General features: G+C 36.5%; 1 protein-coding gene across 1 annotated transcript in view; it reads right to left on the minus strand.

Annotated features, from left to right (window-relative positions):
- NFX1 (nuclear transcription factor, X-box binding 1) overlaps positions 1–14,675 on the minus strand; it is a 73,925-nt gene that overhangs the window by 49,902 nt on the left and 9,348 nt on the right. The window contains 6 exon segments of the mRNA XM_027874771.1: positions 1,879–2,096; positions 2,182–2,281; positions 3,441–3,580; positions 6,155–6,226; positions 9,389–9,548; positions 9,655–9,676. Coding sequence (XP_027730572.1) covers positions 1,879–2,096; positions 2,182–2,281; positions 3,441–3,580; positions 6,155–6,226; positions 9,389–9,548; positions 9,655–9,676 — 712 coding nt within the window.

The raw sequence follows: 14,675 nt of genomic DNA on the forward strand, positions 1-14,675 counted from the left end.
GGAACTATGCCCAAAGGGCTATAAAACCATGCATACCTTTTGAACTAGCAACACCACTACTAGGTCTGTATCCCAAAAGAGATAAAAAACAAGAGAAAAGGACCTATATGTACAAAAATATTTACAGCAACCCTTTTCTGGTGGTAAAGAATTAGAAATTGGGGCAGCTAGGTGGCACAGTGAATACAGCACTGGCCCTGGAGTCAGGAGGACCTGCATTCAAATCCAGCCTCAGACACTTGACACTTCCTAGCTATGTGATGTTGGGCAAGTCATTTAACATCGACTGCCTCACCAAAAAAAAAAAAAAAAGAATTAGAGAAAATTGAGGGAATGCCCAGCAGTCGGGGGAACGGCTGAACAAGTTATACTACGTGATTTTGATGAAATACTACTGTACTACAAGAAATGATGAGCAGGACGCTCTCAGAAAAACCTGGAAAGACTTGCAGAGGCTGATGCAAAGTGTGATGTACTGTGTACAAAGTAACAGCAATACTGTAAGACGATCAGCTGTGAATGGCTTAGTTATTCTCAGCAACACGATCCAAGACAACTCTGAAGGACTTATGATGAAAAATTCTATCTATCCCTAGAGAAAGAACTAATGGTATCTGAATACAGATTAAAGCATACTTTTTAAAATTTTACTTTATTTTTTTTGAGGTTTTTCTTTTGTCTGTTTTCTTTCACAACATGACTATTATGGATATATTTTGCATGACTACACATGTATAATCTATATCGAATTGCTTGCCTTCTCAACAAGGGTGGGTGGGGAGGAAGGAAAGGAGAGAATTCGGAACTCAAAGTTTTAAAAACAAATGTTAAAAATGGTTTTTATATGTAACTGGAGAAAAAAATACTAAGTAAATACAAAAAAAAAAAAAAAAAGAAAGAAAGAAATAGTCTCCCACCCGCTTCTCACTATAACTTTCAGTATTTCTACTATTACTATTACTATTACTAACAGGGGTATGGACCTGTGATTTCACTGCTATGGGGAAGCTCCATGTGAGGAATCACCCTCTGCCAACATAGATCAGCTTTTCTACAATTCAGAGTCAGAGAATTAACTAGAAAAATGTCAGTTAAGTGATGGGTTCAGGGTCACACAGCTGGTGTGATCAATGGGCATACTCAAAACCAGTTCTTTCTGGCTTCTCTATCCACTATACCACACATAACATTTTACACAGTGTCTCAGAGGACACCCGTCAGCAGGACTGAAATGGCATCAATAAAATTTATTTTAAAAAAGACTGAATAATGGAACTCATGATTTTCTCAGTAAGAACTTATTATCTAAGCTTACCAGTGATGTGCCATGATCAAAAAAAAGATCAAACTTTGATCTTCATCTCTCATTATCTCTATGAGACCCAGTATCTCTTATATACCTTTTCTATGATTTACAAAACACAGACTATATCAACCTCAACTCCAAGGATCTTTTTACAGTGTGTATGCTGGAAGCAGAATAGCAATAGTTCAACTGTATCTGGGATTTAGATTTGTTTACAAGATCTCCAGAGCCATTTTACCCAAGGTTAAATATAACCTTCTAAAACACTGATTATCCATGGAAACTTGAGGTCTCATAGTCAGAAGAGCTTATAACAATGGAGTCTGCTGAGAGAAATTATAGTTCCACCTGGAATATTATCACAACATAATTACTCAATTTTATAGGTAATTATTTGGGAAATTATTTGAGTAAATGGGATACAATTTAGAGAACTGTGTTTGGAAAGAAAATGGTACCCTGACAATTTCTTTCAAATACTTATAGAAACATCCATTTACTAAAATGTGATATTCCACGTGGATCTTTCACATTGCCAACACATTTAAAGATAATGAATTTCATTCAGTTACCAAAGGAGCCACACGACAGAGGTTTGCCACATATTTTTCCACATGATGGTATAGGATCCAAACATGTTTTACGTTCAACACATCCAAGTTCTAGTAATTTGCTAAGAGGAGTCTGACCACAAGGGCAAGTTTGCACTAACTGTGGAAGTCGTGGACACAATTGGCAGGCCTGAGGGTGGCATAACTGTGAACATGTATGGTTTCCACATTTCAATTTCCTGTTAAGGAAAACAATAGAATATTACATGACTATTAATAACATACAATTTTACTGCTTATATTTAATATTAAATAAAGCCTTACTTGCCACATATCTTTAAACAGCTGAAGTCTCCAAATTCATCAGACTGTCCTACATTGGTTCCACATAATACATCTTGGGAAGTGGCCCCACAGTAGCACACTTTAACAAAATAATTTCAAAAATAAGTTCCAACACAATAAATACAACAAAAACAATTTTTAAAAAAGGAGACAGAACATCTTAAGCTACCCAGAAAAACACAAAAAATATTTATTGGTGTTTTGTTACAGTAGAACCTACAAAGATTTTGGTATAAGATAAGTCCATCTTAGTCCCTGGTAGTTAAGGAGTTCATAACTGGAAAAACACTCTAAATTGCAGAGAAGGGACATTGGTAGAGAAAGATCCTTATTGGTAACTTCCTACAATGATGAACTCACTGGCCTTGTTAAAAAAAGATTACTGGCAATACTAAATGAATCATGTTATATAACATTTTCATCAATAACAGCATTCTCAAAGATAGCATTATAGTAAGAGGTCAACACATCTATATAAAATTAAAAGTTCTAATCATGTTACTGCAGTGATAAGTATACTAAAGCATTCTGATATAAAATCTTATTCATTTATTTTTCACTATCTCAGAATTTCAGATAGTCACATGTGAATTTCCAATGAATAAAAAAAAAAGTCTTGTTCCTACTTGCACATTATAACATGAATCCAGTCTAAAATGATTACTTTTTTAATGCTAAAGGCTCAAGAAAATCAGGGCTCAGTTTCCTGCATCTAGCAATTAATTTTTTTCGTGTTAAAGGACTTATGCTCCTGATAATACTGCAATACTGTATAGCAATATTATATAAAGCTATATGATTTATCTGTTCCATCAATTTTTCAATCTAGCTGCCTTGGCAAAAATAAAACAAAACAAACAAAAAAAACCCATGAACCTGACAAGTTCTGTTCCTAAATATTTATGTTTTTAAAACTTCAATATGCAAATCTGTAATGATAGCTTACACGTCCTTTTAAAGAAAAGAAATGTGGCTATTAGGACCTTTAGAACTTTAAAAAAAAAACTTTTAATTTCATTCTTTGTTTTTAATAAAGAAAAAATGCAAATGCTATTAGATTAAGAATATCATAAAAATAAGTCACAAATAGCACTCTCAGGATAAATCTTCATTCTGTTTTGTAATCATTATAAATTGCGACAGAAAGTGATGGAAAACCTTAACAACAAAACAACAATCACGTGGCATTCTCAGAAAATTACATGATAATAAGACAGTAAGAGAATAAAAACACTTACCTTGACGTACTATAAGACGGCATGGTTGGCATTCACCAGCATGGCAAAGTTCGGCACAGTTGTGCTTACCACAATTCAGAATATTGCCACACACATTAGAACAGTGAATTGAGCTGGACTGACCACAGCGAACTGAATGACTGGACATAAAAAAATCACATTAGCAAACATGTCACTTCTAATTAGTACTACTTAAAAATCACAAAGACTACAATCCAAGTGAACATGATGTAGCATTTACCAAAAATCTTAGAGCTCTCTTCCTAATCCTGTCTGTAGCATCCTAATGTTTCTCCATTTCTCTCCTTTCCACCTTACCCTATAACTTCTAAATATTCAACTTAAAAGATCAGTAGATCACAGATAACTGAAAGGGACCTGAGAGTTCATCAACTCTAAGACTGAGAAATTATAAGTGACATGCCCAAAGCCACAGGGCTAATAAATAACAGAACCAGACAATGACTCAGGGCCTCTGATAGCTAACATGGCACTTTTTCCCCACACCCCCAGCTCTCTCTTGTGAACTTACACAATATGTACTTCTCAAAAAACGTAATTTACCAAATACTTTTTGTGCTCACAAAATTATACCTTCCCCTATGCTTGATGGTAACCATGGTAATGCAGCATCCCAACGGGTGAAAGCAACTAGGATGTCGAAGGTGGCCAACGAGTAGACTAAGCAGACACCTGCTGCCTTACTTTTCAAGGCAAGTCGTGAGGAGTGTGAATCATGGAACATCAGGATCTGGAGCCTTAAAGTTGCAGGTGACCCAAGGGTCTCTCATTACGGGGGAAACCAGACAGCAGCCCATTCTAACAAGGACATGTGTGTGAAAAGTGCCCTAAAACAAGTCAAGGACATGCATAACCAGAAAAGGTGGTTGGCAAGTCACATGGCAATAAGGAAAGGCACCAAATGGACAGCCTGAGGGGTTCTCCTAAGACATTAAGAGAACCAGGAGGTTGGATGAGTCCCTTTTGGGAGATTATAGAATATGGATGAGAAGCCCAGACAAGTTATGAAGGATATGATTAGCTCTGGTTAAGGGAGGCCCACTCTACCTAAGGCACATCCATATAAGTCCTAGTTTAGAAGATAATTGGGGGCAGGTATCCCACATGCAGGCATCCATACGCAGGATTTTGGGTTAGTCAAAGTTTCTTTGGGATACATAACCTTTGAGAAAACTGGGGCAATGAAAGACACAGGATGGTGAGTGCCAATTATCTGGATGCTGCTTGCATGAACTACTCTACAGACTGTACAGATACTTTAGCTCTTATATATTCAATTCTATTTCTGGCATGCCATCTTCACAGTACTATCTAACCTCCCTTGTGAACTGTGATTCCCCTTTAATAAAGAATTCCCTCTTTAACATAACATGTAAGGATGTTATGTCATGTAATGCTTATGTAATGTTTCTATGATATGACATGACATAACATATAAGTCTTAGGAGGATGCCTGAGACCTGCAGAGGTTAAATGACTCACCTAGCTTCAAAGAGCTAGAGAATATAAGTGCCCAGGATGGTTATTCAAAGGTTTAATTATTCTTTTACTTCTTATGAATTTGAACAATATACACTCACCCTCAACAAAGTCATTAAGGATACATATTCTTGTACATCTCAAAGATACATTCAATTAAATCTGTTACAGAGGTTGCTCGATTAAACTTATTTAGACCAGGATCCTCTACTGAATAAAAATTAAACTGTCTTTTGAATGTGCTTGAAGTCATTCAGGCCTTCACATGACTTAATAATGTGCCTTATAGCTAATATCTGTCAACTGCTTCATTTCTATTGATGAGAAAAAACCCCAGCAAACTTCTTATGTCCATCTCTTTGTTACAATCAACTTACGGTTGATTAGCAATAACATAACTTCATAAAAAAAGAACTGGATTTGGACTTGGAATAGCTGAGATTGAGACCAAGCTCTGCCATTTACTTATACAAGTCACTTATCTGAGCCTATTTCTTCATCTGCAAAATGTAGATAATTGTACTGCTCACCCACAGCACTGCTGAGTCAGATAATACAATCAGAAAATGTCATGTAAATATGAGTTATGGGCACAGAAAAATGATCTTTCATCCTGGCAATATTTCATTCTCAAGGCCAATTGCCACTGATATTTTTTTTAAACACCGATGATGTTTTAAAAATTATTACAAATAAACAGTATGCAGTATCATCTTGGAGAAAAAGTATAGTATTTGAAGCCAGGAAGATCAGAGTTGAAATCCTCCTCTGTCACTTGATAGCTAGGGACAAGCCACATAACGTCTCTGAGCCTCCAGTGAGGTATCCTCAGCTTACAGGTGCAGTGTTGGAGGCAATTTCCAAGCCAAAAATCCTATACCTACAAAATCACAGCTCCTAGACATACTCAAGTAATTTGTGAACAAGAGTGTCAAAACAGATAAAAACAGACCAATTTACTGACTGTGCATGAATCCTGTGGGCATATTTGTCCACATATTTTTGCTGGCTTAGTGAACCAGTGCTCAAAACATCCTAGAAAACCCAATGTACTTTGCTGCTATAAAAATTAAGAGTGAAACAAGTAAGCAATTTATACTTTATAAACAAACAGACTGCCTTCATGACCTATCATATTTTACTACATAGCTTAAATTCACAAGAGATTAACATGAAAATAATTTTTCTTCTATAAAGCGAAATTCTAATCTCACCTTGTTCGTCCACATTCACATGTCTTAGTCATAAAGGCAGGGCATGATGGGCAAGGTCCTGGATGGCAAAGACTTAAAAAGAAATACTTCAATGAACAGAGGATTATTTTGATAGTTAATTCAATAACAACCTCCATAAATTCTATTATAAAAGAGTGAAACAGCAAATCACATTTACTTTTTAAAGTGTCCAATCAGAATTTGTCTACTCTTGATTCCTGTTTAAACAAGAAATGCATCGTCAATATCACAGAGGTCTATGATCAAAAAAACAAGACTTTCCCAGACTTCCAGGTGATCACTGAAGGTCTTTAGGTTGCTCAGAGCTGAGCCCATTTTATACAACACAAAATCTCTTACTGGCCATTTACTCAACTAGGAAGTGAAGGGAAGACCCAACAGATGAGTTGCTAACAAGGATTCAAAGACAAAAAAAAGGGATTAATAGTTGGGTGACAATACAAGTCGATAACAGGTGGGTCATAGCGGGAGAAAAGGACTCAAGGGAAGAGAAAGAGGCTAATTTTGTGCTATAATGCCAAAATTTTGACCTTTGGCTTAATTATTTTATATATGAGATATATTAAGATAATGAGTGATTTTTAAAATTAATATGCCCAAAGTTGCACATTCAAAGAAGTGCTATCTCCTTCAAAGTAGGAACCATCAAGAGGTTACCTATGTGTTACAATTATTCAAAACATATTTTTGGAATTGATGTTAGCATATTTTTCTGAATATCCTCCATCTGGGAAAACATTTGTCCTATAAGGGTAGCTTTGATTTTTATAAACAGACCAAAGGAGCCAAGTCTGTCTAATAAAGTCATCAAGTTGGGTGTACCCTTTTTTTGATTAAAAAATATGATGTGAAAAAGCAATTCACTGATGCCAAACAAAGTCAAAACTTCAGAAGATAAAGACAGATTTGGGAAGTGAACAGTCGACGAAGAAGCTGGTGTCTGAGTGCGGGACTTGTTCTAGAGCAGTGGTTGTTAAGCTTTTTTGTGTCATGGATCCCTCTGACAGTCTGGTGATGCCTATGGACCCCTTCTCAGAACAGCATTTTTAAATGCATAATAAGGAATAAATAGGATTACAGAGAAAACTAATTATACTGAAATATAGTCACTAAAGTTTTTTTTTCTCCAAAAACTTTATAGGACCTAGGTTAGGAACTCCTGTTCTAGACAAATATAGAAATGGCAGGCTTCTGGCTAAAGATGAAGTATACCTAAAATATAATTGCCTGTTATCTTGAAAATCTAATTAAAAGGGCTTTAAACTAAAAAGGAAGGAGAGAGAAAAAGCTTCCCACGTACATCCAAGTCAGATACCATAGAGACTGGCTACAATGTAAGAAGAATACCAATATAGATTCCCCAGAAGTTCACAGGAAACAAATCCAAGAAAAGCAACAAAAATAAAGCCCATGTCGATATATAAAACTCACAAAGTATGAGTAACAAACAAGACAAACTAAAAATCCTGACAATGGGAAGCAAGTTTGATCTCACAGCTGCCCCTGAGACTTTCTGGGATAGGACTCATCACTGGAGAGTATCCCTTTGTCCAACAGAACAAGGAAGGTAAAAAGGAAGAGTAGCAGCATTGTGTATTAAGATGACAAATTAATGTGAGGGAATCCAGGAAACAGAAGGGGGAAGCAAGGTGGAATATATTTGGCAGATAAAAGCTGTAGGAAGAAAAGTTATAGTTATCAGAGCATATTGATAGTATGATAAAAGAAGAAAAAGATGAAGAATATAAGGAACAGATTACAAGATTGGTACAGAATAAATTGGGGACTTTTAACATCCAGAAAAATGCTGGTGCTCCCTGTCTAAAGTACAAAAGTAAATAATTTTTTTCCTTTGCTTTACTAATACTTCCTTCCTTCAAAAGGCAAAGGAACCACTGAAATGAAGTTCTAAATCAGATTCTTATCAACAAGGATGAATCAGATGCTGTATTGGAAACAGTGAGAGCCTGGGATGACAGTGGACCGAGTTAGTCATAGACTGACATGCAACCTAAATTTTAGGAAAGCAGATTTCAAAGGCTATAGAAAAATAGGGTAGCATGCAATGAACTAAAATTCTATTGGGGGGGGGGGGGCGGAGATCACCCCAGGAAGGAAAGGAAGCTCTCAAGAATTACATCATGAAAACACAAAGATAAACAATTCCCACGAGAAAAAAAGGACAGCTCTCTAAAGAGAATGAAGTCCATACATGGGGAACTAACCATCAATTTAGATTTTTGAAAGACATATACAAAGGGTGAGAGTCAGGAGGATAAAGACATTAGGGTAGCACTGTTCCATATAGAGATTCAGGAATGCTGAAGTCTACAATGACCTGGAGCTTTACTGGTGGGGGAAGATAAGGAAAAAAGGTTTTTCAAAAAAGCTTCCTGGGGTGCAGTGGCTAGAGCACCAGCTCTGAAGTCAGGAGGACTCGAGTTCAAATCCAGTCTCAGACACATAACATTCACTAGCTATGTGACCATGGGCAAGTCACTTAATCCTGTCCTGGACCTGTCAGAACTGCATTGGGAGACAAAGCAAACTCCCAACTGGTGACTATGTAGGAGACAAAGACAGGGCAGGGGCTAGTGTCCATGTTAAGACCACAGAACATTAAGGCAGATAACAGATAGGGAGGTAAGTGGTACCTGGGTCTCTAGAACCAGCCACCCCCTTCCAGCATTGTAGCAGGGCAGTCACAGAAGCATCTAGACTGCAGAAGGGATACGACCAATGCCTAGCAACTCCATCATCCAAGCATGTAGGAGGGGCCAAAACCCACCCTGCCCTAGAACAAAGTCCCAATTCAGGAACCAAGGCTAGCGAAGAATTAACTTGAGAAAACATCAACTACCAAAAAGGAAAATTGTGTTAAGAAAAGCCCAAAAGGTAAACAAAGAAGAAAGTAAGTCCACAATAAATACAACTAGAGCCTCAGAAGAAAGATTATCCTGACTCCAGGGACTCTAAGTGGCTGGAAGAAATATAGCAAAATGAGAGTAGTACTGCTGGAAAAGGGCAAATGTCCTGATTTAAAAAAAAAAAAAAGAAGAGTCTGCAAGCCAAAAGTCATTTAGCTTGATTTTACTTAGCAAAAGCAGATTTCCATTTCCTTCACCAATTAAGTATTAATAAGATGCAAGGATCTAAGATTAACAACCACAAATATTCCTTAATATTCTTTAGATTTCTATAATTTAAACTTACAGGTTACATGAATGTGGACAGTCCTGGCCAGGTTGTTTCCTTCTACAAACCTCACCACAACTATGTGGTATTTCATTTCTGTTCCATTCAGGATTCTTTACTTTACCTAAAACACATCAGATCATAAAATAAATTATAGAAACTTTAACACTTTCATTTTTAAAATTACAAAGCAGTTATGGAAACAACATGAGGTATCAGTATTGGCTTTCATCGATTAAAAAATTTTGCATTTAAAATTAAAAAACAGGGGGGCAGCTAGGTGGCGCAGTGGATACAGCACCAGCCCTGAAGTCAGGAGGACCTGAGTTCAAATCCGACCTCAGACCGAACACTTGTCATTTACTAGCTGTGTGACCCTGGGCAAGTCACTTAACCCCAACTGCCTAAGCAAAAACAAAAACAAAAACAAAAACAAAACAAAAAAACCCATAAAATTAAAAAACAGATTAATGTAATTATAGTCATCAAATAAAGTCCCTTCACCAACTGAAGATGTATTTATGCATGCAACAGCCATCTCTGAATAATGGTTATATTTTATTTTAAAACTTAAAATAGTGTTTAATTTGTATTTTTTTACCTCCCACACGTTCTCCTACCAGTTTTATCCTAAGATTATAAATTTAGACCTAGAAAGGTTCTCAGAGGCCATAGAGCCCATTCCTTCCCCAGAATTTTACAGATAAAGAAACTGAGGCCTAGTGACTTGGTCAAGGTTATACAGGTACTAAGCATCAGAGGAGGGATCTACAATGAAGTGGTCTGATTCTCTAGCAAATGCTCCTTCCACTGCAACACGCTTTAAAAAAAAAAACAGTAATATGAGGACATGTGTCACAGAAGGAAAAAAGGTACAAGCTTTTCGGGAATGAAATATCTGAATAAGAATACACGGAAAGGAAATACACCCTCCTTGAAAATCAGATCACAATTTAGAGACTGAAAAACTGGAAACATCAAAATTTTCTTACATGAAAGTAACATGTCAGATGAATATAGCTTATTTTACAATTCAATTCATCAAACATTTACTGGGCAAATAATGTACTAGTCAATGTCAAGGAGATGAAAATCTACATAATTCTTGTTTGGAATAGATGACCCTTGCCTTGTAATCTCATCAACTTAGTTCAGAACCTAGTGTTTCCTTGATGAGGATTACTACCACTACAGTGGTACTCCAGAATCTCCTGAACCTCCCTCCAGTCTCTCTTTGCTCCAAACTCAGGTGCACAATGTTGCCAGGTAAATCTTACTAAAGCATCAATCTGATTTTTATTCCCTTTTTCAAAAGTCTTCAGTGGATCTCCATTGTTAATAGAGCAGAGCTTCCTAACCTGGGGTCTATGAATTTGTTTTTAAAAATATTTTTATAATTGTGTTTCAATAATCCTATGTATTTTATGCATGCAAAAACATAATTCTGAGAAGAGGTTCATAATCTTTAACAAACTGTCAAAGTGATCTATAATGTAGAAAAGATTAAGAACCCCTGGTATAAAACTAGAACTGGAGTCAGAAGAGACTTGCATTCAAATCATGCCTATACAACTTAGTAGCAGTAGCAGTAGCAGTAGTAGTAGTAGTAGTAGTAGTAGTAGTAGTAGTAGTAGTAGTAGCAGTAGTAGTAGTAGTAAATATATAAGTGTGATTGTGGGCAAATCATTTATCCTCTGTGAGCCTCAGTTTCCTCATCTATAAAATGGGTACTTAACTCACAGGTTACTGTGAGGATCGAATATATAAAGTGCAATTATTTCTGTCATAGATAAATGTGAAGTCTTAAAATTGGGTCGAAAAATTCAACTTCACAAATCTAAGATTAAAAGCCTGGCTAGATAGCAATCCATGTGAAAAACAGCTGAGATTTCAATGGACTACATAATTCAACAGAAGTCAATATGGCAGGCAAAAAGATTAATGAGATCTTAAACTGTATTGAAAGGTGTACCATGTAGAAGTGGAAATGGGAAAGTCCTGCTATACTCTGCCTTGACCAGATTATACCTGGAACACTGGGTTCAGTTCAGAGTCTCATTTTAGGAAGGACACTAAAAAGCTAGTGTGCATCCAGAGGCAAATGACTAGAATAAAGAGCCAAGAAATTATGGTGGATGAGGATGAGTTGGAGGAACTAAAGATTTTAGCCTGGTAGAAAGCTGGGATAAGTGTGTGGAAAGACTTACACAAACTGATGCAAAGTGAAGTGAGCAGAACCAGGAGAACACTGTACTTACAGTAACAGCAACATTGTGTGATGATCAACTGTGAATGATTTAGTTCTTCTCAGCAATACAGTGATCCAAGACAATTCCAAAGGACTCATGATGAAAAATGCTATCCACATCCAGAGAAAGAACTAAACAAGTCTGAATACAGACTGAAACATGCTATTTTTCATTTTCTTGTGTGTGTGTGTGTGTTTTCTTTTGGGTCTATATCTTCTTTCACAACATGATTAATATGGTAATATGTTTTGCATGACTGAACATGTATAACATTTATCAAACTGCTTATTGTCTAGGGGAGGGGGGGAGGTGAGAGAGGGAGAAAAATGAATGTTAAAAATTGTCTTTACATGTAGTTGGGGGGGAAATAAAATTAAAAAAAAGAAAGTTGGGATAAAACAGAAGATGGATAAAGCAAAAGAAAGAAGATAGTGATGCAATAAAGAAAAGTGTATCAATGAAACATTTTTAAAAAAAGAGAAGTTCAGAAAAGGATAGAGACAAGCAAAGCAGTATTGGTATTACTATGTCCAATTTAATACATACTTTAAACAAAACTAGCTATCATAAAGATTCATTATTTTGTATATGACCCCTTTTTGTTGGTCTTATTTGTATACAGAAATGTATGTGTTTATCAAAGTCATTAAAAAAAAGAAAATTTCAAAATGGAATTAAACATTTGAGAAGTGACCCAATGAAAAAATCATGAGGAAGATTAATCTGTTAGCAGTGGGTATGAAAAGAAGCAGCATAATGGGAAATAAGGCTGAAAATGCACCATCATTCTCCTAGGCAAAAAAATTAAAAGGAAATGCTGGTTTGGTGGGAGTAATAAGAGAGAGGCACAAAGAAGAAGACAATAAATTTGGTTTAAAATATGCTGAGGTTGCGGGGCAGCTAGGTGGCACAGTGGATAGAGCACAGGCCCTGAAGTCAGAAAAGACCTGAGTTCAAATCTGGCCTCAGACTAAATACTTGACACTTACTAGCTGTGTGACCCTGGGCAAGTCACTTAACCCCAACTGCCTAAAAAAAAAAAAAACAAAAAAACTAAAAAAATAGAATATACTGAGGTTGAATTTCTAGTGGGGAATCCAAATGCAGCAGTCTAGCACACAGATAATAAGCCAGAGGCAAGCTGAGAAGAAGGCTGAATAATGGGATTGGAAGTCAAAGGAGGTGAGGTTTTTATGAAGTGGTCTCTAGTATCAAGTATTACAGAAAGGTCAAGGATAAAACTGGAAAAAGAGGCCAACTGGCAATTAAGTGAGCTATGAAAAAGCAGTTTCAATAGAATGAACAGAGGAGAAGCCAAATTATAAGGAGTTGATGGTGATGTAGAAGAGGCAACATTCTAGAAAGCATATGAAATGGTATGGTAAGCTCAAGGCATAGGAAGTTTTTAAGAGTGACCTGAAGATGTGTATGGGTAGAAATCAAAGAAGAGTAAACATCTTTAAAAAAAAAAGAGAAAGAAAGAAAGAAAGAAAAAGGGGAACTTTGTTCCCTTAGGAAAATCCAGGCAAGAGATAAAAGAGCCCTAAGGCACTATTCAGTGGCAAGGTGACCTGGGGAAAGACCCTAAATATGATAGACCTATCTCCTGAACATATTCTACAAATCAGGGACTCACTCCAATTTGGGTTGAGGAACTTCTCTTTTTGAATTTCTGGGAGCCAGGGCTATTAGCTATTCATAGTTATGAATTACAGCAGTCAATTAGATTGCTATTATAATAAGATGTCAACACATCTTTACCCTGATGTATATTAAGTATTAGTTTGCTATGTAACCTAGGTTTCTGTATTTACTTGCATTTCTGTCATGGAACCTGACATGGAACAGATTCAAAATGAATCTTCTTTCCCAGACTGATCCCTCTTCTCCGCTTTGCCATGAGTCACTGAGGCACTTCCATTTCTTTCTTTTAAACTTCCATAGGTTCTGTTCCATCCCCTCCATTCTCCCAACCCTAGGCTCACGCCTAGATTACCCCACCAGCCTTTTAACAATCTCCTCACTTGCCAACTTATTTGCACATCACTGCTAAATTAATCTTAAAAAGCCACAGGTCTTATCATGTCTCTTTACTATCTGAAACTTTCAAGTGCTCTTCTTTACTAGTACATTCAGTATAAACTTATCGGACCTGGTATTCAAGGTCTTTGACATTCACAGCCCATATATCCAGTTTTATCTCCTACTATAGTCCCAACTCATATTATAAATGCTCCAATCACATCAAGCTTCTTGCTATTCCCCAAATATGCCTCAAGTTTTCCTATTCCTGCACCTTTGTTCATACCCTCTCTCCTTCATCTTCCAAATTTCAGCCCATTCTTCACAGTACTGCTCAAATGCTACCTCCTCCACAAAGCCTTCCCTGACCATCCCAGGTAGAAGTGATATTTTACATCTAGTACCTCTTTAATCACTTACAAACAACTGCAATTCAAGGCAGCACGATATGTCCTATCTCCTATACAACACTTTATGTCCCTTGTGCTTACTACATAGTAGTTGCTCAGTAAATGTTTGTTAAATAAATTTTCAGGAAAGAAGAAAGAAGGTAAACATCTTTAAAAAAGAAGAGTAGAAAAGAAGAAAGAAGAGTAAACATCTTTAAAAAAAAGAGAGAAAGAAAGAAAGAAAGAAAAAGGGGAACTTTGTTCCCTTAGGAAAATCCAGGCAAGAGATAAAAGAGCCCTAAGGCACTATTCAGTGGCAAGGTGACCTGGGGAAAGACCCTAAATATGATAGACCTATCTCCTGAACATATTCTACAAATCAGGGACTCACTCCAATTTGGGTTGAGGTTTAGCAGGCTTCTCCAGTGTATTCAGAGAAAGGATAATTATTAATAGATAGTGTACAGTTTTTGATCATCTAAACTAGTATCACAAGCCTTTTGTTTTTCTACATAGAAGTAGCAAGGTTTTTCTTAGTTTCTTCAGGTGAACAATACCTGAATCTAACCATAGACCTTTGTAGTAATGTCAGAGCTCTCTACATGCACAACAGAAGTGATCTGTCTACTGGGATTTTGGAATTCT

Source organism: Vombatus ursinus, unplaced genomic scaffold, assembly GCF_900497805.2.
Source record: "Vombatus ursinus unplaced genomic scaffold, bare-nosed wombat genome assembly UNPS02014807.1, whole genome shotgun sequence".
Classification (NCBI taxonomy): domain Eukaryota; kingdom Metazoa; phylum Chordata; class Mammalia; order Diprotodontia; family Vombatidae; genus Vombatus; species Vombatus ursinus.